At 47.6% G+C, this 25,701-nt stretch overlaps 1 protein-coding gene and 1 long non-coding RNA gene across 3 annotated transcripts; one reads left to right on the forward strand and one right to left on the reverse strand.

Moving 5' to 3' along the window:
• Nucleotides 1-1,584: 1,584 nt before the first annotated feature.
• Nucleotides 1,585-7,502, reverse strand: LOC111859012 (actin-related protein 2/3 complex subunit 5-like protein). Its single transcript, XM_023841298.2, has 4 exons — nt 7,196-7,502; nt 3,625-3,697; nt 2,994-3,170; nt 1,585-2,309 (listed from the first exon to the last, which is right to left on the reverse strand). The coding sequence occupies exons 1-4, from the start codon at nt 7,333-7,335 to the stop codon at nt 2,247-2,249; spliced, it is 453 nt and encodes a 150-aa protein (XP_023697066.1). The 5' UTR covers nt 7,336-7,502; the 3' UTR covers nt 1,585-2,246.
• Nucleotides 5,570-11,710, forward strand: LOC111859013 (uncharacterized). Of its 2 annotated transcripts, XR_002841722.2 has the most exons (5): nt 5,570-6,711; nt 7,597-8,516; nt 9,179-9,280; nt 10,476-10,555; nt 11,033-11,710. It is a non-coding gene; the product is annotated as an uncharacterized lncRNA (long non-coding RNA). The 2 variants fall into 2 exon arrangements; XR_002841723.2 differs by lacking the exon at nt 5,570-6,711 and having other exon boundaries at nt 7,632-8,516; nt 9,179-10,351.
• The last annotated feature ends 13,991 nt before the right edge of the window (nt 11,711-25,701 follow it).

The following is a 25,701-nucleotide window of genomic DNA, read 5'->3' on the forward strand; positions in this document are numbered from 1 at the left end:
TAATATTCCAGAAATCGTTATCTGCGGGTGTGGTACCATCAGATTGGAAGCATGCTAATATAACACCCATATTCAAAAAAGGGGATAGAAGTAATCCGGCAAACTATAGGCCAATCAGTTTAACTAGCATTACTGGAAAAATAATGGAAGCTATAATTCAAGTGAAAATGGTAGATTACCTAGATGCAAATAACATTATAAAGGATAGCCAACATGGATTTAGGAGAGGTAGATCCTGCTTAACGAATCTGCTTGAGTTCTTTGAGGAAGCTACAAGTGAAATTGATCACAAAAAGGCCTATGATGTGATTTACTTAGATTTCCAGAAAGCCTTTGATGTTGTCCCCCACAAACGGCTCTTGTTAAAGCTTAAAGCTGCAGGAATTTTAGGAACTGTGGCAGCTTGGATCAAAAACTGGCTAACTGATAGGAAGCAGCGAGTAGTTATTAGAGGCACTATGTCACAGTGGGCCTCTGTTTATAGTGGGGTACCGCAGGGTTCAATTTTAGGACCACTATTGTTCCTAATTTACATTAATGATATTGACACGAATACATACAGTAAACTGGTTAAATTTGCAGACGACACTAAGGTGGGCGGGGTAGCAGATACTAATCTAGCAGCAGAGAGGCTCCAACGGGATCTGGATTTAATTAGCGAATGGGCTGATACTTGGCAGATGAAATTTAACACAGATAAATGTAAGGTAATCCATGCAGGGAGCAGAAATATACAGTACAGATATTTTATGGGTTCCACTGAAATAAAGGTAGCTGATTACGAGAAAGATCTCGGTATGTATGTTGATGCTTCCATGTCCCACTCTCGCCAATGTGGGGAAGCAATAAAAAAGGCGAACAGAATGTTGGGTTATATCTCTAGATGTGTGGAGTTTAAGTCAAGGGAGGTGATGTTACACTTATATAATTCCTTGGTAAGACCCCACCTAGAATACTGTGTGCAGGTTTGGTCACCATACCTCAAGAAGGACATTGCTGCCTTAGAAAAGGTGCAACGAAGAGCTACGAGAATGATTCCTGGTCTTAGAGGAATGTCTTACGAGGAGAGGTTAGCGGAACTGAATCTGTTCAGCCTTGAGCAAAGGAGACTAAGGGGGGATATGATTCAGGTCTATAAGATTCTAACGGGTCTGGATGCCGTTCAGCCAAATGACTATTTCAATATTAGTCTAAATACTAGAACTCGTGGCCATAAGTGGAAATTAGCGGGAGAACATTTTAAAACAAATTTGAGGAAGCACTTCTTTACACAGCGTGTAGTCAGAGTATGGAATAGTCTTCCTGCTATTGTAGTGGAAGCTAAAACCATGGGTTCCTTTAAATCAGAGCTAGATAAGATTTTAACAACTCTGAGCTATTAGCTAAGTTCTCCCCAAACGAGCTTGATGGGCCGAATGGCCTCCTCTCGTTTGTAAATTTCTTATGTTCTTATGTTCTTATGTTCTCAGAAGGGGGCTGGTCTTCTGCATGGTCCTTGAGACTGTCTCAGCATCCCCCTCCCCCACCGCCCCACAATGCACTGGTGCAAGAAGTGCAGAAAGAAGACCACTTTTCACCACAGAAGAGAATCATCAGTAAGATTTATTGGAGCTAACACCTTACTGGGTGGGGGTAGCTCAGGACCTGGTCTTCATTCTGGCCCTGCCCCCCCGCCTAAAGTGATGTCACATATTGCAGAACAAGTGCTGGGGGTGGGGGGGGCAGCCGTTAGTGTTAAAGCTGGAGGACTCCTGGCAAAGCCCCCCAACCAGACACAATTACACACGGCTGTTAGCATTTAACCAAGCGCACCTCTGTACAAACATACTGATGATAAGGATGATGATGATGAGGAACAAGGAGAAAACAAACGAAGAAAATCCAAAATTGATTCCAAGGGACAGCGCCAAGTCCTGGAAACCCCGCAGATCCGTCACCATTCCCCATGGCGCAAATGCTCGCATTTTCCACTCCGAAAGCACAAAACAGAAACAAACGAAGGCAGGCAGGGCGCAGGAGAGAGAGCTGGCGCTAGCGCCAATGTGGCCAACAGCAGCGTCCGACACCACATCCGCCACGGGCAAGAAGCATTGGCGGGGAGGCTCCCATTCACAAAATGATACTCTCCTTTTCTAAAAACAGTTTTATATTCAAACTCTCCTCTGTCCAATAGACATGTGTCGCCCCCCGGAGGACGCGGTGTGTGTTTGCACGCGTCTGTTCTTTGTGCCTCTCAAAAGAGTCCTTCAGACGGTCTTCCTGGAGGTGAGAACCCGGACGATGGATCCTAAGCCGCCAACTGCAAAGGCCTGTGAGCAAAAGGATAAAGAAAACAATTCTGAGAACAGGATAAATGCCTAACCCCCCCCCCACCCCGCCACATGGTCTGTTTGTCGTGCCAGCTATGTCCCACGAGGGAGGACTGCCTCTCAGAGACTCTGCCTCGACAGGAGTCGCAGGAATCAGAGGGGAGCCAGATGCAGCCCTGGCATGTCTTTGTTTGGACCACAGGAACATCAAAAGTCCAAAAACTTCAGGCTCCCACTGAGTGACACCTCACGTCCAGTCCTGACGGATCAACCTGAGACATGATGACCTGGACCCCAACCCTGGTAGGAACGGGGACTGAACTCTGTGTGTGTGACATACTCTGCGTGACTGACTCTGTGAGTGACTGACACTGTGTGAACGACACCGTGTGTGACTAACACCGTGTATGATTCAGTTTGTGTGACCGACTCAATATGTGTGACTCTGTGTGACTGTGTATATGAGGGACTGAGCTGTATTGGCATCTGCACCCTTCCTGATATGGCCCCCAGGCAGCCTGGCTGGTCAGCAGGGGGTTGGGCAGGAATCCAGCAGGAATTCAACACCCGCTGCCATGTGTGAGGAATGTCACCATGGAAGATGGGATTCCTGCACCAGCCCAATGTACAGGGGTCTGTCAGACACTGTGGCAAAGTCCCCCCCTCCCCGCTAGGGGCACCCACCTTCTCATGCCACTGCAGCAGGATGGCGCTGCTGTTGTCGGAGGGCTTCTCGAAGCCCCTGTAGATGTACTTCATGAGCAGGTCCACGCCATTCCTGTCCAGCGAGCGGACGGCCTGCTCAATGTCACCAGCCCTGAATGATGTCAGCACCTTCAGCACAATGGCCTGGGCGCGCTCCTTTAGGGAGGTGGAGAAGGGGGCGGGGAAGGGGAGGAGGAGACAGGAAGAAGGCGGGGACAGGGAGGAGAATGCCGTTTACCGTGGGTCAGAATGTGGGGAGGAAGCAGTTATGGCACGGCTATATCTGTACTATCTACCTGACCAGGGCTCTACTGAGAAGCTTTTATGAAAACCTCTAACTACCTGCTCTGGGAGGATCAGAGAGAGCTACTGATAGCTGACCAGCGACTGGCTCCAACAAGAGTGATCGATGGTTTATAGCATCATGGCTGCTGGTGCAGATGTGAGTTACAAGTCGACTTCTGCATTCAAACCCATAACAACAGTCATATCATTAAGCAAGCCAGAGGAGAACCGTCTCAACACGACTGCAAATTAGGACTAATGACCAGTGTGATCACCACCTGCAGGACTAACTCAGCACAGCCAGGGCCAACAGGAACATGGTTACCTTAACAGCCGGGTTCTTCGTATTGATTGGAGGGTTCCTCAGGGCGATGTGGAAGGCGGTCATCATGTCCCCAGTGCATCACGGCTCATTAAGGAACCAGCAAAGTGCAACAACGTTCAGGCGGAGATGGGGCCATGGACACTTACTGCCACCACACAGAAGCGCGATGTTCAGGCACATACAACCACATGTCTGACAACGTCAGGAAGACTGGGGCATCCAGTGGAGGTCTTTCACCTTCCCCAAAAAAGGACACATGCCACTTTCACTGCTACACAAATTAGCAGGTAGGAAATGCAGATGCAAGTGAGAAAAGCAGCTTTGATTTGAACAGCCAGCTTCTAACTAGGACCCTTTGTAATCAGCTAAGGAAAAGAACGGCTTAGTAAGTGTCAGGTTCTTCTACTGAGTGAAGGAGGCTAAGGTATCCAGGCCTTTTGAATAGTGAAAATTAGCGCTGAGGTGCCTAGGGCACCACCTTCTAAGGGGGTGCTGACTTAGCAAGCCAATTTCACTTGGTCTTGGACAGGATGAAGCTCGCCGAGTGTTCCACATGGGGTCTGACCAGCCCTGGCTGATTCAATGGGGGTGGAGCCAAAGAGTAGGGGCTGCTGGGTAACCCCAGGGTGTGTCACAGCAACTCCACCCACCAAGAGAGCTAGGCCACCTCGCCTATGAGCAAGACCGAAGTTACCATGAGCAGTAAACACGTTTCTGAGGCTGCACGCTCGTGTGATTTACGAGTACAAACCTGTCACACAGACTGTAGGCAGGACCCCAGCATCGGTGAACAAGCTGGAATCCTCGCCGGTGCACATTCCTCTGGGGCTGGTTTAACCTCCTGGCTGGGTCTGACCCAACCGGCCACGTTCTTTAAATCCATGCTCCGCCACACGTTAACGCACTAAAGGAGGCCTCCTTGCCTGTCTCGGTTGACAGGAATGGGTTTTGCACAGAAATGCCTTCTATTTAAAGGTTGAAGGACAGCCTGTATGTGGGTGACAGGCAGGCCGACAGGTCGAACGGGAAGAACGAACTAAGCATCTGCTGTGTGATCCAAACTACACCAGGAGCCGGCGTTTACATCGGCTAAAAAACGTCAGCGGGCCAGAGACACCCAAAAAAACAAGAAGCCACACTGTCGCATATGTCAGTGTAACCATACATATCATCCTGCAGCACATGCATGCACACAAAGATTAGGTACCTATAACTTTGTGGGGACTCTCCATTGATTTCTATGGGCACAACTCTAATCCCAACAATGATAACCTTAACCACTAGCCAGCCCTAACTTTAACCATAAGTAACCAAACAAAATGCAAGACTTTCGGCATTTCTAGTTTTTTGATTGCAGTCACAGATTTTTATTAATTTATGATGACCGGGAAAATGTCCCTACAATGTCAAAATAGCAGGTTTTTATCACTGTGGGGGCATCTGGTTCCCACAATGAAATATACACATAACCTCCCCCCCCCGCCACACACACACAGACAGACACAGAAGCCCTGGTCCAGGACACAACTTCAAACTCAGAGGCAGATGTCCAGTAGCAAAACCATGCCAGCAACACACTTCCTGTTCTGTTCATCGTCCCACAAGGATACAGCAAAAGGTCCATAAATAGGACAATGGCACTGTAATGTGTGCGTGTGTGCCCATGCACGCACATGCGTGTAAATGTGCATATGTGTGTGCGTGTACCACTTGTAACAAAAGTGTGTCTGAACAACTATATATTTTTGAAGTGTCACCTTGGATAAGCAGATTCAGTACACAGAGCACCCCAACAGGGGTCAGGGTGAGTGAGGAGCCCCCTCTACTTCCCACCCCTCCACTGCCCCACAAAGATGTCCCAGATAGCTTTGAAAGAAACTTATTTTTCTGTGCCATGATGAGAGAGTGAGAGAGACAGAGAGAGAGGGAAAGTAATTATGTACAAATGATAAGGTGTAGGCTGCATGGCATATTCCCGCCCTGGGTACGTGGCCCGAGCGGCGCTATCACACTGACCCAGGTGCCCGCCCGTCGGGCGACTGCCATCTCGCCCCACCTTGTCAATATGGGGATAACGTGGAAAGCCAGCCAGCCGCAGGCAAATCCATCACCTTGACAGCCTTGTGTGCCCCGCCCAGGGCCCCCCTTGATACGGCCCGGCCATGACCTCATGATGACCTGCTCTGGCTCACCAGCCCAAAATCAGGACAGGGAGAAATACTAAGCGGCAAGCCAGGTCATTCTTCGTTCAAAGTCTCCAATTACCACCATCACCCCCCATCACGGAAGCCGAATGACCCGCTGAGATACAGATAAATCTATTCAGAGCCCTTATTTATGGTGACATTCCTGATTTGACTGTTTATGTCTTCCCAGAAATCTTCTTTGAATACATATGTAATTACTATAACAGACTATCAAATACAACAAAAATTACTACATTAATACAAAGTGAGGGCAAATGGCACACATTTTTAACCTACTGGAGATGCCAAGATTCCAGGTGAGGTGTGAGAAGTGATCCAGAATATGCCAGCAGGTCGCAACCATCGTGATGCCTGACTGTGCCAGATCTCTCCACCACTTAAACCCTCAATACACTATATGCAGCTGTAGAGGAAAGCCTGCTACCATTTCTATAGCAACTCAAAAACTTCACCTGAAACTACTTCTGGAGCAGGAGAGCAGAATGAGAGAGTAAATCGGGACAAATCTGTAAATCTGTGCAGATCGGAATAACGTCCACGGGTGTGAACTAGACAGGTCGCCCACGGCGGAAAGTGATTCTAATAGTGTTAATGACACGTTTATATACACAAACTGAAGCTGATTCATTTCTTTATATAAATGAGCTGATACTAAGCTTTGGATTTTATTAAAACATGAACGTAATGTAGTCTAAAGCGCTTAAACATATCCCGTTTAAACCGTAAAGAAGAATTTATGTAAATACTTTACCACAGCTGGGTATGACACAAAATAAGCAACCATGCCTCATTGTGAAATGACCTCTAAATTTCCTCTGCAGTGAACTGACGTCTCTTTTCAGAGAAGTGGGCCGACCTGTTTCTAGTCGGGGAACTGCAGGTAAGTCACCTGAAAGCTCGCTACCTGGCCGGCGGCAGCGCGGTGCGGATTGAACACAGGGCAGTTCTGTGTGCAGTTTGCGATCAGCCTGCTGGCGTGCTGCTTAAAACAGGCACCGAGCCCCGTCCGGACATATTTTAAGAGGTTTAACGAAAATGCCGGGTGTGCATGCAACTGCAACCGCTTTCCATGGAACGATTCCCCAAACAGCCGCTAAATTCAGCACCGCCGTGCAGCAGCCGGACCGGTCCGCTTGTCTATGGAGCGACGAACCCGGCGCCACATTAACCTTTTAAGGACCAGCATGTGACAGATCGAGGTTTATGTGCAAGGACTGTTGGGTCCGACATTTAGCAGTGCGCCAACGGGTACCGGGCACCAGCACCCCGATTAGAGAGACGCACTTATGCGCTGACATTATACGCGTATATAAATATACGTGCTGTTCTGTCGGTATGTCTGACGACTCTCCGGTAAAGGATATTTCCTGATCAGGTTGTCCACCTCGGCGGAGTCCGGTCCGAGGTGCTCCGCCGCCTCATCCTGATCGTCCACGAATTTGTTTTCGTCGTACTCGTCGATGTCCACCCTGCGAAACCGCGACGACAGCGTGTTCTTCGCCATTCGGGCCGGTGGCCGTGCGCTGAGCCCGGGCGGACGAGAGTAAGTGCCGCAGTCGGGCGTAGCAGCGATCCGGTACGGCACTGATCGCGGATAGAGCCGGGGAGAGCGCGGCTCCCGAGTGCTGCGAGCGGCTGCCTGGGTCTCTGCGTGCGCACTTACACACTCACACACATATACACAGTCAGTCAGTCACTCACTCCCTCCCCTCCTTCCCCCTCCCTCCTTCACTCACTCTCTTTTCGGGATCTGCGACTGTCCCAGCTGATGGTGTTCACTGCGGAAACGGAATTACCTCACGGCCCCGGTCCAGTGTCTAAACTCTCAGGACAGATGCAGCGGGATGTTTACCGGTGCCCTAGAGTCCAAACAAAGCACCTGGATCAGCAACGCATCCCGGTGCGGAACTGGGGACGCGGTAACACCGGCGCTCATCGCATTATAGAACCCATTATATATTATATATGCATATACATATATCAAGGACGTAGATTTGGGTATGGATGGTTAGAACATGTCCCGACCAATATTGTTAGAGTACCGTGTGTGTTTATGGGGACGGGGGGTTTCGGATTGATTTGGTCCGCAACAGTGTTGAAATCAAATCCACGCCCTTGACACAACCACACACACACACTGACATTGCGATTTGTAACATGGATGGACGGAGATACAAAATGCTTAATCAGCTTAGAATAAACAATTATGAGTAAGCACTTTTTGCCCCAGTATGTATGAAACCTGTTATCGTTCAAAACTTCAGAGAAAACCGGGCAACCTGTCATTCATCACAGCAGACACGGAGAAGTAATAAAAAAATCATCTCCCAGTTTAATCAACGCCTTGCAGTGCTGTACAGCTCAGTACGTTTCTCTCAACTATCTATTCTTTATAACCAGACAGGTAGACCTGCACAGCTGCGGTTGGTTCCATTAAACGAGCAGGCGCCCCCACCCCCGTAGAAATCCCTTGATAGTGCCCCCTCTCGGCAATACTCCGCAGCACCACCTGACCCTGTTTAGCTCCTCCCCCGGGTGCCTAGCAGCTTCTTCCTTTTACTGCCAGCCAGACAAAATGGTGAGGCGTCCACCGCTTTAATGTAAAGCGATCCTTCGCCATGCAGATAATAAATCTCCGTAGGATCGACGGGGATCGGGAGTTGAAAGCCATGCCAAGGCGCCCGGGTGAATATTAAACCGACCTCATTTCTCATTTTTAAAGCAGAAAAATGTAGGACCTCACTGAACTAGGACTTTGTATGCATGCGCGGATTGTTTTTTTTTCAATACGGAAAGAATTTTAATTGTTTATTCGTTCAGACATGCATTCTTATTTGTCCTTAATTCGATATCTAACGACACTCAGGGTTTGTGCTCTGAACAGCCACCTGTTACTTTACTGACCTCATCCAAATGCTCGTATAACATCCTGTATGTCCGTTTAAATTAATTCTGTATCTTATATTATGAATGTAAAACTGCGATATGTAAGTTCTGGGCACAAGCTTGACTAACACGGTTTCCAGTACGAGAGCTGGTCATCGTAAATCCCATACTTTATATCAGGCGCCATGTTTGCAGTACAACTTAAGTTTTAGATGAAGCGGGAATCAGTGTAGTTGATTTCAAAAACGTACATGTTGCAGGGTTATGCCTGAATTGTGATTTACCTCAGTAAATATCAGCACTTGAGTGAACAAAGACTAAGTGCCGTGCTCGGGTCGTAGTGTAACCACTGCCGGAGAGGCCGGTGTGCAGTCTAGCTTATGATAAAAAAAAAAGCAGTTAAATTTAATACTTAAAGTAAATGTACTGGCCAGGCTTGTAAGTAGTACCTTCCCATGCAGTAAAATTTCAAGGCCCCTGATCTGTGGAACAGGAAGGAGGAGGATGTGATCAAACAGCTGGATGACTTAAAGATGGAGCTGTCCCACCAGCCTGTCTCTACGGTAACTGGGGATGGGGGCTGCCTGCAAGTTGTCCAAGATATGAGTGATATGTATGAACTGCATACACATATCCAGGATGGTGGGGAGTAGTGTCTCTGGGTAGGTTGTTGTGTGTTTTGCATGAAGCAAGTAGAGGAGACTTCACGGCATAGTCATTGGTGCTCAGAGCGTTACTGAAAGACTTTAGGTTCAGATTGCTGATGTCAAAGCAAAGTGCTGCCTGTATAATTGAATTCCCTCCATAAAAAATGCCGCAATGATGTGTCTAACCTCATAGCTAGGGATGATGTTCCAAAACTCACTCAAGCACTTGATATCATTACCAGACTTCTGCTGGTCCTTCCATGACTAAGGCGAGACTAAAGGGGGACATAATCCAGGTATAGATTTTAACAGTTCTGGATGCTGTTCAACCAGATAGTTACTTCAATATTGGTTCAAATAACAGAATTCATGGCCATAGGTGGAAATTGGCAGGAGAACATTTTACACTGGATTTGAGAAAGCACATCTTAACACAGCGTGTGGTTCGAGTATGGAATTGTCTTCCTGTTAGGTTTTAGCCTGCACTACACTTTATGTTCCTTAAGGGGGTTGTTGATTAGATATTGTCGTGTCTGCGAGGATGAACTGGAGCTGATGCCATTGTCCCGGGCGTCATTAGAGATTTTGGGCCCTCAACCCAGACCAATCCAACTATGTTCCAAATTTGCCACGTCATTCTAGCACTACTATCATGGCAACATGTACTCATGAGGATGTGCTGCTGCTGAACCTGGTCATGGATTCCAGTCAGTCTTGGTGTATTTGGGGTGCATTTTGGACCTTGGAAGATGGGTCTGCCAGGTTGTTAACGGCATGCTGTTCTGTTATCCTGCAAGACCATCACCCAGTTCTGCTCCTCACTCCCATGGAGACAGTGTGAATATATTCTTGCTAAATTGATCCTTCTGCCCTCCATGGTGAGGAGGATGGCCGGTCCTTCCAGAGGGTCACCATTTTGGCTTGTGAGTCTGGAAACTCGGCCAACAGGTTTAGGCTCTTGGTGTGCTACAGATGGCTTATCGGCAGGTGGGAAATTATATCAGAAGTTTAAGCAAAAATTTAACTGTTAGTTTGTGCAGAATTCATGAATATTTATATATTTTCTCCACCTTTTTTTGGTATGCCACATCATGCTTTATATCTTTGGTAGCTGCATTGTCCGCAAATCCATGGCCAGAGTCCTGTCTGTTATCCACCAGGCTCAGGAAGAACTTGAGGAAGCTTTATAAGGTACTCCCGTACTGCATGGATTTCCTGGGTCATACGCCCCCCTGGCCCACCTTTGGGTTGTCTTCTGCTTGTTCACACAGACCCTTCCATCTGTATTGACTTGAAATATTTAAGAATAAAGTCAAACATTTCATGGTCAACCCAGGTTTTGGATGGATGCATTTCATTTGGCTGACTAAGAGTTTTGAAGCACATGTCTGTTCTGCAAGACCATCACCCAGCTCTGCTCCTCACTCCCGTGGAGTCGGTGTGAATATATTCTTGCTAAATGAATCCTTCCACCCCCCCCACCCCCCACCCCATGGCGGAGAGGGTGGCTGGTCCTTCCAGAGGGTCACAGTTTTGGCTCATAAATCTGGAAACTCAGCCAACAGTGTTTCTCACGCTGACACCCAGCATGTATTGGGTGAAGTTTTTTTTTTTGAAGGCCTGTCAGACTGCCTGGACATCTTGTTTATTTTCATTGTTTGATTTCAGGGTAAAAGGTCCAAGCCAAGCCTCTGTATCTGAGGCCCAAGAAGATGCGGGTAATACGGCGACGACTGAAGCTGCATAGGGAGAGTTTGATGACCAAGGAAACGCAGTGGATGTTACGACTGTATTCTACCCGTATGTTTGCAGTCAAGATGTAAAGAACCTGAAAATGACATTTCCATGTAAATATATGGTGAACTAAGCAAAAGTAGGACAGCACTAAAGTCAAAAGTAAACAAAAAACTTAATATATTTTTTCAAAAATGTGCTTTATTTTTAAAACAATCTCCAGCCCCCTTTTAATAAAATTCATCTGAAACAATGTACCCATTATATGCTTCAAGCAGCATAAGGCAAAGCTTAATTGTCTCACTTTACCTGATGTCCGACTTTTGCTGAACTCACCCTACTGTATGGAATAAAGTGAAAGAAAGTGCCTCTTGATTCTTGATCCTGCTGCTCTTTGGGCCATCTCAGTCAGTGTGTAATCCAGCTCTGCGCTCTGGCCTCCTTGGAAGGGACTCCTGTACATCTGCGGCTTGTATTTTGATGAGGAGATAGAGGATGGGTGGATGGATGGTTTGAGGGCTTTTTGGACAACTGGTCAGGATTGCAGATGCAGTGTCTCTGGTTATGGTGGGTGTCCTTTCTGTACTTGCTGAATAAAGATTATGAAATCTACCATACAGTGGGTCTCTTGATTGCCTAGCAAAGAAGCATGCTAAGCATGTCCTGTCAGGGTCCCCTCTGTCCTCCATGTGAAATCTTCACAACTTCATGTTCTCCTCTCGCCATCCTGTCAGCAGCCCCTGTGCATTAAACAGCAGTCTTCTGTTATTTATCTAAGCAGTCAAACTTTAAGGAAACCAGCAAACTAATTCATCCATAGATGGAGTGGTCAGACGGTCAGGTCTCCCTGCCGGTGGATGAGGCCCCCGGCTGCCGATGCGTTGGGGGTTCTCGATGTCCGGGGCTGTGTGTGCTTGGTGTGTGCTGGCTCACTCTCGGCGGTTGCCTGCCAGGGCCTGGCCCTTCCGGCTCTGTCGGGGCCCGGGGCCCGGTCTGCCCTGGTGTGGCCGGCCGCCGGCGGGGCCTTCGTGCTCGCCGCCACGGCCCCCTGGGGCTCCTGCGATGTGGCTGCCGGATGGCCCCCCTCCGGAGCACTCCTCTGCCCTTTTTTGGGTGTTGGCTGCAATTGTCCCTGCGGTGGTCCTCCTGGGGTTCCCGTGCCCTGTGGGGCCTCTGGATGTCTAGGGCCCGGGTCTCCTCCGTGTCGACTTCATGTCCTGGGTGGGCGGAGCTATGGCTCCCCACACACACTACTAGATATTTACATGGAGAAACCTTAGGAACACCAGCGCGCTGACACACACAGGTGTGCACACAGGTGCTCACGGACGCGGGCTCACGGACACACACTGTCTTGATCGGCTGTTGCTTCTGGGCATGTGTTGTAATGCTGTTTGTGCGTGCTGTTCAACAACATTTAATGTTTGGTGGTCGTTGCGATTAGTACAGATGTTGTATGTTGTCTTTCTCTTTTCAGCAGACATGGAAACAGATTATCTGTTTTGTTTTTTTCTTTTCTCTCCTCTCTCTCTCCCTTTCTCTCTTTCCCCCTTCTTCTCCTTTGTTTCCCCCCTTCTCTCTCCCTCGCCTTCTCTTGAGGAAGTAAATAAAATAAAAAAAATAATAATAAAAAAATTAAAATAAAATAAATAAATAAAGTAGTCCTTTGCAGAGGGGGGGTGGTCTCCCAGTCTGTACCTGAATATGCCTCTTGTCACGGCACATTCACCTTCTCCAGTGTATAACCTGCATGATTTTATCTGATCCTCGTACCGCAGCTTCCTGAAAAGATAACAGGCCATGTTTGAACTAAACAGAATCATGGACATCCTTTTCTCATTATTGAGAGGCATCTGAAGTGTAAACTGAGATAAGGGATTTCAGGATAGTGCCCTTTCTGTCCGTGACACAGAAGCTGTTGAACATCCCTGATCTGCTTCAGCTTCAATGGAGAGCAGGGTATTCATGTCTACCTAGGGTGGCACTGTGGCATCAAACCTCAGCATTTGTGAGTTTGAATCATATTCCTATTGTGTGTATCGAGTTTCCACAGATTTCCTCCAGGTACTCCAGTTTCCTCCTGCAATCAAAAAACATGCAGTTTGGTGATTTGCTGTCTCTGAATGTGCATGTGTGTGCTCTGTGATGGACGGACATTCCATCCAGGGTGTATCACTTAGCTGGAACATCACCAGGACCCTGTTTGCATAAGCAGTTATGGAAGGTGAATGGGTGGATGTAAAATAAGGCTTGCTGTACAGTCTGTACAGGCAGTCCTCCAGTTTCAGTCATGATGATTGTGTAAGTCTGTCATTAAGTTGAATTTGTAGTTAAGTCGGAAAGGGAATATTAGGCTGTTCAAAAAAATAGCAGTGTCCACATTCTTCTTTACAAACTCAAACATTCACTGTATGAACTGAAAAATGATTTAAGATTTTGCTTTCGTTTTAAATCATCGAAGCAATATTTAGTTGCATAACCACTGTTTCTGAGAACTGCTGCACATCTGTCGACCAACTTCTGGCATCTATGAACAGGTATTCCAGCCCAGGATGACTGGACTACATTCTACAGTTCTGCATTTCTTTGTTTTGCCTCAGAAACAGCATTTTTGATGTCACCCTACAAGTTTTCTATTGGTTTAAGGTCCGAGGATTGGGCTGGCCACTCCATAACGTCAATCTTTTTGGTCTGGAACCAAAATGTTGCTCGTTTACTGGTGTGTTTGGGGTCGTTGTCTTGTTGAAACACCCATTTCAAGGGCATTTCTTCTTCGGCATAAGGCAACATGACCTCTTCAAGTATTCTGAGATATTCAAACTGATCCATGATCCCTGGTTTGCGATAAATAGGCCTGTCACCGTAGTATGAGAAACATCCCCATATCATGATGCTTGCACCACTATGCTTCACTGTCTTCACAGTGTACTGTGGCTTGAATTCAGTGTTTGGGGGTCATCTGACAAACTGTCTGTAGCCACTAGACCCAAACAGAACAATCTTGCTTCCATCAGTCCACAAAATGTTGTGCCATTTCTCTTTAGGCCAGTCAATGTGTTCTTTGGCAAATTGTAACCTCTTCAGCACGTGTCTTTTTTTCAGCAATTGGATTTTGCGGGGGCTTCTTGCCAGTAGCTTGGCCTCACATAGGCGTCATCTAATTGTAACAGTACTCACAGGTAACTTCAGACCTTTGATCTTCCTGGAGTTTTTTGGTTATTCTTCAGTCCATTTGAATGGTAGTTTTAATTGCCATAATTGACACCTGTTTTTTCACAGAATGAATGACCTCACTAATTGAACGTCACACTGCTATTACTTGTATTTTCAACACGCCCCTTTCAATTAATGATTCAATTACACAGAATCAGCAGCATGCATGTCATGACTGTTGGGTCTGTTGGTTTTCTATTACTCTACCACACCTACTAGTCAATTATTTGCCAGGTTGAAGAATAATTTCAACCAAAAACAGTGATTTATCAGGTTAGTGATGTCAGACTGCTATTATTTTGAACACAACTGTACATACATGTTTTATTTAGTGTCAATTCGTCAAATGCTTGTCTTAGTATTTAGTTTATATTTACTGTATTGTAATGTACCTGGAGCTGACAAAGTGCCGAAGCCGCACGATGTTTTCATGAACGTCACAAAGCAGTGTGTGCGTTCGTTATTATGACCCATTGTATCGACCTCAAATTTTTAATCTGATGGGCTTTACGGCAATAAGTACAAGTTTTCCATCAGCCGAACATTCATAGCCCAGGGACTGCCTGTACTTCACTGCTATGAAGCCCCAGCCACCAAAAGTCAAAATTCATCTCGGTACTTTCTATAACAGGGGTGGCGAACCTGTTTGCCATAATGAGCCAAAAAAAAATCTTTATCGCTGCAAAGAGCCACACAACAGATGTGCAAACAACAGTATCACAAATTATACACTTAATTACATAACAGAATTGTTTTCATGGATTTTATTCAGCCTACCTCCTTTTATTTGACTCAGTGGGACACCTGACAGTCCTTGGTTTCCACAATCTTTTTTAGGTCTGGCTTGTATTCAGTTGTTGCTACTCGTAGTAACTCTTTTACATGTGTGTCAGTAAGAACAGAGCGATACTTTGATTTCACTTGTTTCAGTGTCGAAAAAAGTAGAATGCTACGGTAGAATGGAGTGAAGTGAAATGGCGCTCAAGATTTGAAGCCTTAAAATGCGACAACGAAGTCTGGCATATCAAGCAGAATGGCTTTCCGTTTCTTTCAAAAAAAAAATATATAAATCCTCCCATTCAGATAAAAATGTTCTGTGCTCATCTTCGTATTTGCGCTTAGCTGTACGCTTCCCTGACTCTGCCATGATGATTGACAGGCTACTAACGAACTTAGTCTATGTTAAATCGCGCGAGAGGTTGTGTAAAAAAAAAAAAAAAAACTCATTTAAATACATACCCCTTTATTGAAAATTTATGTTTTGACATTTTAAAAATAATTTGCAAGTGTAAACTGTCACGCCCGGCTCCGTTCAATCCTCGAGTGTGCCACGCCCCCTCATTATCACGTGTGCTTCCCCGATTGTGCCCAGCTGTTCCCTGTTATTTCGGCTTGTTTCGTGTATATTAGTCCGCGTCTCCCCCTGTTTGCCAGATCCGGCATTGTATTGTGACGTATTGTGTTCATGGATGTCTGCCTCTTCCCTATTAAAAACCCCGTTTGCCTGTCAGTCCGGCTCCACTCGCCTGCTTACCCGCTCGCTCACCCGCCGAACGTGACATAAACACAGAACATGTGGATAGATTGAAGAGCCGCAGGCGAGCAGTGAAAGAGCCGCAAGCGGCTCGCGAGCCGCGGGTTCGCCACCCCTGTTCTATAACCTACTATACGTTAGCAATCTGTAATCACATAATGCTTGAATCACTGTGATTTGTTTCTGGAGATAAAGGCCACAGTATGGTAATTTGCTATAAAAGAATTGCTGTGTTACTGGTTTAGTAATACCAGATGTTAATCATTCCAAAGCATTTCAATTAAATAAGTCACATGGCTCATCAGAGGGTTTTTTTTTTTTTTTTTTACAAAGAAATAAGGACTCAGTTCATGTATGATGAAGAATGACAGGTCAACTTGGGAAGCCATCTTACCCTAAATGTATCATATCTCTGAGCTGTAATTCACTGTCCCGGATGAGGAACTCCCATTATCTATATAGCAGGTTAGTTTTTGCAAATCCTAATGCAAATTTTATACAGTCTGAAAGTAATTCACAAAGGCTTATTGTACGGTTTCAAGTCATGTTGTAGCTGTAGGATGGGGCAGAGTTTGTGTCTTTGCATGCAGATCGCAAATAGCTCATGGTGGCGTAGCCAATGTCACAGATATAGGATAGGGGAGGGTTCATGTCTCAAAATCTGTGAAATAGGGCTCTTAGGTCACAGGAGGTCATGGGGGTCAAGCTAGTCCATGGTCATTGGGTATGATTTTATATTCTACCATTGGCAGGTCTTATGGTGATTCTATGATGTAGTTTAATTAGCTTTGGTGTGTGTGTGTGTGTGTGTATTTCTATTTGTGTGTGGCCATTTCCCAGGACATAATGAGTAAAGCAGGCAGCTCTACAAAGTGATCTAGCCAGGAATTGGCCGAATTTAGCCGACAGCAGATGGACACTACATTAGCACTGGGAGCAAAGGGTGCCAGTCCCAAGAAGAGGTGTCGTTGTTGTTGTGCTAACACAGATGTTGAAGGTTACCTTGGTCCCATACAAATGTAAATTACAGATAAATGACCTTGAAAGATCAACTTTAAACATGGAGCAAAGTACACCGGAAACTATGTGTCAGTAAGTGACTGTCTGGCAATGGGGACAAGTACAAGGTTTAGCGTAAATGAGAAAGTGGGAGAATGATGTTGGGATTGATACTGTATGTGTTTCCAGGGGGCTTGAATTACTGTAACACACATGGGACACCAAGGGACAACAGTCCAGGGTTCCAGAACATTCTGACCTCAGCCGTCATATCAGATTTTCAGAAAGCCTCTTAAAACTCATTTATTTACTTCCTTGCATAATTAAGGAAGCCCTTTTCCCATCTGACTTTTTTCTTCAAGCCTGGCCCTCACCCTGGAAGGAGCAACTAGGTTTGTGGCTGGTAATGTCCCATGGATTCCACAGAGGTGACCAAATCCCCAAACACACATGAGTTCCCTCCCTGTCTCTACAAGGCCTTTCAGTCCTCCTCAGTAGATTGACTTCATCGCCAAAAACAGACGTGTCAGTCTCTGATAGGCTCACCTGCCACTCAGCTGGGCGTGTGATACATGGTGTGTGATTATGGTGAAGGAATATGGATCAGACAGTGGAGCTTATTGGGACAGGGAGGTGTCACAGATGGCTCTCAACTAAGATTTGCCATAGATCAGGGACTGGATTTTACATCAGGACTGGTAGAGCTTGTGATGCAAAGCGATGTCAGAATACCAGAAGCATGATGATATTTCTTTGAGGTCTCACATTGAGCTCTAGGACATTCGCACTTGTAATACACCCTGTTACCAATGCAGCAGCAAATATATTTAATGGACAGTTTCAATATTAGACCTATCCACAAGGGGGAGCCAAAGATCTATGGTATACAGTGACATTAAGCATTAGCTGAAAGTTTAAACCACTTTCACTTATGCTGAAAGTTTACTGAAGGTCTATTCAGAGTAGGAGATACTCAGATGACATGAAGGACAGGCTGGATCAGGCATATCTCAAGCCATTTTGGACTGACATATTTATTGGTCTCCACATCATCAATAGATGACACCTAGAGACCTCCCAAGTGCCAGTGCTGGCTCTGAAATCCTCCCACGAACCATAAAGTACCAACGATGATGTCATACCTTGCATGTGATTTAAAGGAATGAGACTAATCTCCTCCTCTGGGACAGCCATGTGGCTTAAAAAGCATGTGGTGGGAGAACCTCCAAAAGGTAGCTTAGAGTGTGAGCAGAAAATGAGCCCTGATGCGACTCTGACCCCAGGGATGGGGGTGTAAATGAAGAGAAAGGGGGGGGTTGAGAATGGGCGCAGAGCAGCAGCTTCATTCCCCTGGCTGCTCGCTGCTGCTGAACCTCTGAATCTGACCGATGTCCCCCCCCAATCGGGCTCAGGCTCCTGCTTCGACTGTCTTCTCTCGCTGCTGCTGAACCCCTGAATGTAACTCTCCTGCACCTCTGAATCTGACCGCTGCCGCCCCCCAAATCGGGCTCAGGCTCCTGCTTCGACTGTCTCCTCTCGCTGCCTTTGGTTCCGCATCACAGAGAAAATTGAAAGTGGGACCCGTCAAACACACCGGCGATCTTGAAAAGGATCACATGGGGGCACATTCCCAGAAGAGGCGGGGCTGTTATGACCCCCCAGCCAGGCCTGATTTGCACTGGAAAGTGAGCTGTTTGGGCACCTCGGCTGGGAAGGCTGATGTATGAGGGACTTTGGGGCCCGTTGGCAAGGTGCCTTGGCCCGGAAAGTGACCATTGCTGGAGCCTTGAGGCAAGCTGTAGGCTGAGACCTAATCCTGAAAGTCCTCCACACCATCCTCGGTGACACCTATTGACCTCTCAGCCATTTCCTCCCCTTGAGGTCTAGATGAATGACTTTTGTAGGTAATATATCACAACTGATATAGGATCCAAACACCATTACTGAACTTGCTGCAGTTATTACCGCTAAATGTATTGCTAAATGAATGGTAGGTTTTGGGGTTTACGCCCCCCTCCATGCTTGTCATGTGTGAATGCGTGTGAGGCCTATGAGCTGTGGTGGACCAACATCATGGTTGTACCCTGTCCTGTCCATTGTGCTTCCTGTAGTTGTATCTTACTTCAAGTACCTTTGATAATAGACGTGCAGTCTGTCATCACGTCCTAGAGACTTGCAGAAGTACCAGCCAGTCTTCACGAATGAACAGTTACACCCATGGTTGCCACTAACACCATTGCCAGCTCCCAGTGGGTATGGTGATCTCATGTAGCTTCTGTGGTACCTTATTTATCTGAGTCACAGAATGACAGGTGGGTCTAACTTGGCAAACAAACAAGCTGAACATAAATCCAGTTCTAATGGGGCTCTGGAGATACTTCTATGGCAGAACACACCGACTGACTGAGACATACTGACTGAGACATACACTGTGTTCACTGCTGCTTATCTGCTGGTTATCACTTAACTCTAAAACACCTGCTGCTCCCTCCCCCCAAAACTTTGGCTCTCTGGCCAATAGACAAGCCTAATCTCTTCCTCCTCAGGAAGGAAAAAACTACTCAGGTTTTTTTATGGACTGTACCCAGACCTTTAGATGCAAATGAGGCTTTGATTCCCACAATGGTGTGGGTTTCAGGGCACTGTCCAATCACTGTGGGTTTCCTGGGCTCTGTCCAATCACAGCAGGTTTTCTGAGAATTATCCAATCAGTGCAGGTTTCTGGTTATTCCTGGCGTTCCTGTCTTCAAAGCACCCAGCTTATAGAAAAATTGCACATAGGACAGGTTTTGTGGTAACGTGAAATATCAGTTGAAACCTCGATCAAATGATGTTCATTTTTGCAGTAGGACCCTTTATCTCTACCTCTGGGTTCAAGAGGTTTTCTCCCCAGGACATCCCAGGTCTCTCCAAGCCGGAGGAGGAGGAGGGGGGGGGGGTTATATGCATTGCTAGAACACTCATCTGAAGGACTCAGATCCTTAGTGTGTCAGGCAACGAGTCTGATTCCAGTTCTGATTACCTGAGTCTTGAGACACCTGGATCAGTGTTCGGTGGGGGCCTGTCAGGTGACACAGTACAGTCAGGAGCAAGACACAACAGGGTACTGTGTGCCAGGTAAAATCTTTAGCATCCAAGGAGGAATCTATGTCTTGAAACAGAGACTGAGTTGAAGGAAGATACCAGTGGTTCGAAAGTCTGCTGGGCAAGTCAGTAATGATTACTGCTCTTCAGATGGTTTCTGTTCTGCAGGTGCCTGTCTAGCTGTGTGCTCCCCCCCCCCCCATTGACTGCTGGGTTTCAGTGAGATCAGCAAGAGAACATTGCATGGTCAGATCCTTCACAGGTGATAAATTAAGACCGCCTGTACTGTAAATGAAAACCATTTCGCAAAGGCAAATTTGACCCTTTTTTATATACAGTCCAATTCACCATGGAAACCCTACATTGAACAATCTGTGCTGTAATAATGTTATGTTTGCATTTTCGCTTTGGTTGAGCTTCCCATTACAATCTCCCTACTTTCACTTTCGCTTCCTAGGAGGGCTTGGCTGTAGTGCTTTTGAGGTACTAACATTCACATCCATTTATTTAGCAGATGCTTCTTTCCAAAGCAATGTACGTTTTTGAGAAAGCAGGGTCAGCCAGCGTCATAGCTGGTGAGCTTTATAGCTGCCAATATGTATCCCGCTATGTGAACCGGTCCGATCACTCAGATTCCGTGGATGATCCTCAGATGATTCCTAAATGTTGTAAAATATAACTGCAAAATGCAGTGTCACAACCAGTTATACATCCATCCATCCATTTTCTATACCTGCTTGTCCTATGCAGGGTCGCAGGGGCCCAGAGCCTCTCCCAGAAGCTACAGGCACAAGGCAGGGAATAACCCAGGATGGGGCGCCAACCCATCGCAGGGCACAAGGCAGTGAATAACCCAGGATGGGGCGCCAACCCATCGCAGGGCACAAGGCAGTGAATAACCCAGGATGGGGCGCCAACCCATCGCAGGGCACAAGGCAGTGAATAACCCAGGATGGGGCGCCAACCCATCGCAGGGCACAAGGCAGTGAATAACCCAGGATGGGGCGCCAACCCATCGCAGGGCACAAGGCAGTGAATAACCCAGGATGGGGCGCCAACCCATCGCAGGGCACAAGGCAGTGAATAACCCAGGATGGGGCGCCAACCCATCGCAGGGCACAAGGCAGTGAATAACCCAGGATGGGGCGCCAACCCATCGCAGGGCACAAGGCAGGGAATAACCCAGGATGGGGCGCCAACCCATCGCAGGGCACAAGGCAGGGAATAACCCAGGATGGGGCGCCAACCCATCGCAGGGCACAAGGCAGGGAATAACCCAGGATGGGGCGCCAACCCATCGCAGGGCACAAGGCAGTGAATAACCCAGGATGGGGCGCCAACCCATCGCAGGGCACAAGGCAGTGAATAACCCAGGATGAGGCGCCAACCCATCGCAGGGCACAAGGCAGTGAATAACCCAGGATGGGGCGCCAACCCATCGCAGGGCACAAGGCAGGGAACAACCCAGGATGGGGCGCCAACCCATCGCAGGGCACAAGGCAGGGAACAACCCAGGATGGGGCGCCAACCCATCGCAGGGCACAAGGCAGGGAACAACCCAGGATGGGGCGCCAACCCATCGCAGGGCACAAGGCAGGGAACAACCCAGGATGGGGCGCCAACCCATCGCAGGGCACAAGGCAGGGAATAACCCAGGATGGGGCGCCAACCCATCGCAGGGCACAAGGCAGGGAATAACCCAGGATGGGGCGCCAACCCATCGGAGGGCACAAGGCAGGGAATAACCCAGGATGGGGCGCCAACCCATCGCAGGGCACAAGGCAGTGAATAACCCAGGATGGGGCGCCAACCCATCGCAGGGCACAAGGCAGTGAATAACCCAGGATGGGGCGCCAACCCATCGCAGGGCACAAGGCAGGGAATAACCCAGGATGGGGCGCCAACCCATCGCAGGGCACAAGGCAGTGAATAACCCAGGATGGGGCGCCAACCCATCGCAGGGCACAAGGCAGTGAATAACCCAGGATGGGGCGCCAACCCATCGCAGGGCACAAGGCAGGGAATAACCCAGGATGGGGCGCCAACCCATCGCAGGGCACAAGGCAGGGAATAACCCAGGATGGGGCGCCAACCCATCGCAGGGCACAAGGCAGTGAATAACCCAGGATGGGGCGCCAACCCATCGCAGGGCACAAGGCAGTGAATAACCCAGGATGGGGCGCCAACCCATCGCAGGGCACAAGGCAGGGAATAACCCAGGATGGGGCGCCAACCCATCGCAGGGCACAAGGCAGGGAATAACCCAGGATGGGGTGCCAACCCATCACAGGGCACACATACCACACATGTTTTTGGACTGTGGGGTGAAATTGGAGGACCTGGAGGAAAACCCATGATGACAGTAATACATGTAATGGATTAAGACCATTGGCCGTATATCCTTCAGACTGAAGGCTCCTAGTCTACAGAATTCTGGGTGTTTTGTGTATTTTTTTGAAGCCAGCCTGCCTCCCCATTAATGACCCACTTAGCCGACTATGGGATACGGAGCAGAAGGATGGTTCTTCATGGAGGCTTTGGCACACTCCACCGAGTCCTCAGCCAGATCATACCAGCTCCTCCTTTAATGGGGCACCAGGCTGTAGGATCTCAAATTCAGGCACCAATTCTCTGCCTTGTCCTGTCCTGTTATCATGTTGCCTCACTGGTAACATTATTCAAATTATCTTTCAGGTTCACCCATTTATTTTACTGCATTTGCTCAAAGTTACAATAGCTGGCATGTGCAGTCTTGTTTAGAGACATCCTGTGTACACCTGAGAAGACTCTTTGTCTGGTGCTCTGAGGCCACTGCGCCTCGCTCCGCTGGGAGTTCACGTGCCTGTTTGATGCAGTGAGACACTAGATCCGCGCGCAAAGGCAGTTATGGTACGTCATATGACTGTCCACTAGAGGGAGCTCGCACAAAGATAAATCTTAATACAAACATAACTTGTCGCGGTAATACTGAGTGCGTTTGACGTCCATCAAACTTTAATAGGGTGAAATGTGACAGCATAAACTGAGGATGTTATATTGTCTAAAATAAATTTTTAGTGAGATATAACTGGTACTTTGAAGAGGTATCTTTTTTTTTTTTTAAGATGTTATTTTTTTTCAATAGATCGCGAGTGCAAGCGGCCGAAATGAGTTCTCTCCGCAGGGTGGCTGGGCTCTCCCTTAGAGATAGGGTGAGGAGCTCGGTCATTCGGGAGTGACTCAGAGTAGAGCCGCTGCTCCTCCGCATTGAGAGGAGTCAGATGAGGTGCCTCGGGCATCTGATTAGGATGCCTCCTGCATGGACGCCTCCCTGGTGAGATGTTCCGGGCATGTCCCACTGGGTTTCCCTGCAGACCTCTGCCCCCGCGACCCGACCTCGGATAAGCGGGAGAAAATGGATGGATGGATGGATTTTTTTCAATATAAAAAACAAAAAAATTATCAGAATTATCAAAAAAGTTGATTGTTGTTTAACAAGACAGAGTACAGCTGTCATGACAATTAATTAATCTTCACAATTTTAAGGGCTTACTATTTTACTACTCAAGCATTTTATTGAGATGATTCCGCCTAATCCCCAAGGTGAATGCTTTGGAATAGCACATAAAAAGTGCATCACTCAGTAGTCAGAGGCTGTGACCGGCTTCAGGGTGCAGAACAGTACTGTAGCAAGTGGCCGGGCCCTGGAAGTCAAGCCCCCCCCCCACAGTTTCCTCGCAAATTCCTTCACAAAACTATTCCCGAATTCCCATCCATGACATACTGTCACAAGCAGGGGCACATGAAGCTTAAAGGAGGAAAATATGAGAGTAAACAGTAAACAGGAGAGGAGCGAGTAAAATAAACGTAGGAGGACATGGAGCAGAGAACCGGACCACACTGTCTATATTTAGAGAACCGGACCGCACTGTCTGTGTTTTGAGAACCGGACCGCACTGTCTGTGTTTAGAGAACCGGACCACGGTGTCTGTGTTTTGAGAACCGGACCGCACAGTCTGTGTTTAGAGAACCGGACCGCACTGTCTGTGTTTAGAGAACCGGACCGCATTTTATATGTCTTGGGAAGTGGGCCGCACTGTTTCAGACCCAAGAACTGGACCATGTTTTCACTGACCTGAGAACTGGACTGTGGAGTTTCTGACCCAAGAACTAGACTACACAGTCTCAGACTCAAGAACTGGAATGCAGTGTTTCTGATCTGAGCTGACACTCAGACGAGGTGGGGGGGTATGGGAAAATGTGGTCAGAATGAGGGGGAGCAGGGACGAGCCACACAGTGCAGTAGGTCAGACACAACACCAGACTGTTTGTGAGCTGTCAAATGTTCATTGTTTTAAAGAGCCTGTGTGTGTGAAGGTGGCGGAGTGCCAGAGGGGTCTGGGAGTGTTTCTGGGCGGGTTTATGCGACTCACATACTGCTGTATGGCGAAAGATGAAGAAAAGAGGGAAGGCCGGCAGAATTTCTGAGTTTCAGGATGCCGGCTGGTCTGAACATCATTTAATAGACCTAATTATCCACAGGAATCATAACAGTCCAGTCACTACTGAGACTTGCTCAATAACATGCTTCCAGAGCCAGTAATATGTAAATCCGTCAGTGTGGGGAGCACGTGGGGACCAGCAGCCTGCCACAGGGCTTGTGATGGGGGGGGGGATTCTTCGGCCAACAGTGTGCAGAACCCCCACCCCCCAGTCACAGGGGTGCTGCTCCCGGCCTCCCGTGCACTTAACGGTCATGACCAGATGGCCTCTCATTTCATCACCCGATGTGGGGGGGGGAGGGGTAGGTCTCGGGGGCTCCTCACCTTCTTCACCCCACTATAGAGCCCCCCAGCACTTTTCAGAGTCATGTGCTCTTTCACCTGCTCAGTTTCCTTTTGCCCACTTACTGTTGCTCCTCCAGCCATACTGTGCTTCTCCAGCCTGGCCTGCCACTTCCTGTCACTAACAGACATGCCCTCACTTTGACAGCACTGCAGCCGCCATGTCCCACATGTGGCTGGGGAGGACACCCATGCCATGCTTCCCTGCTTCCTTCATGGCTCTACCTGCCAACCTGCTGCATCCTCAACCTCAGATCTTTGCTTAATCTTGTCTCTCCTCTTTCTTTTTTTGGTTACCCTTTGACCTCTGTGACCCCGTGTAAGCCCCTATAATCCCTGTGGCCAGTAAGTGTGCTTTTTAACCCAGCACTAAATTCCTCCTTGGTGTTTTTAAACCACTTTTTCTGGGTGGGTCAAAAGGGAACCAGGGAGGTTCTGATTGGGCCAGCAGGATCGCTCCATCAGCACCCAGTATCAGATGCCGATATCCTCTGCTCCACATCTTATCTAGCTCTGATTTAAAGGAACCCATGGTTTTAGCTTCCACTACAATAGCAGGAAGACTATTCCATACTCTGACTACACGCTGTGTAAAGAAGTGCTTCCTCAAATTTGTTTTAAAATGTTCTCCCGCTAATTTCCACTTATGGCCACGAGTTCTAGTATTTAGACTAATATTGAAATAGTCATTTGGCTGAACAGCATCCAGACCCGTTAGAATCTTATAGACCTGAATCATATCCCCCCTTAGTCTCCTTTGCTCAAGGCTGAACAGATTCAGTTCCGCTAACCTCTCCTCGTAAGACATTCCTCTAAGACCTGGAATCATTCTTGTAGCTCTTCGTTGCACCTTTTCTAAGGCAGCAATGTCCTTCTTGAGGTATGGTGACCAAACCTGCACACAGTATTCTAGGTGGGGTCTTACCAAGGAATTATATAAGTGTAACATC

This window comes from Paramormyrops kingsleyae, chromosome 7, assembly GCF_048594095.1.
Source record: "Paramormyrops kingsleyae isolate MSU_618 chromosome 7, PKINGS_0.4, whole genome shotgun sequence".
Classification (NCBI taxonomy): domain Eukaryota; kingdom Metazoa; phylum Chordata; class Actinopteri; order Osteoglossiformes; family Mormyridae; genus Paramormyrops; species Paramormyrops kingsleyae.

Excerpts from the sequence above, each read along its gene's own strand:
- LOC111859012 (XM_023841298.2), bottom strand. The coding sequence starts at position 7,335 with ATGGCGAAGAACACGCTGTCGTCGCGGTTTCGCAGGGTGGACATCGAC. Across the intron at positions 3,698-7,195 it reads GTGGACAACCTGATCAGGAA|TGGGGACATGATGACCGCCT; the intron begins ATATCCTTTACC and ends GCCGTGATGCAC. Across the intron at positions 2,310-2,993 it reads TGCTGCAGTGGCATGAGAAG|GCCTTTGCAGTTGGCGGCTT; the intron begins GTGGGTGCCCCT and ends TTTTGCTCACAG.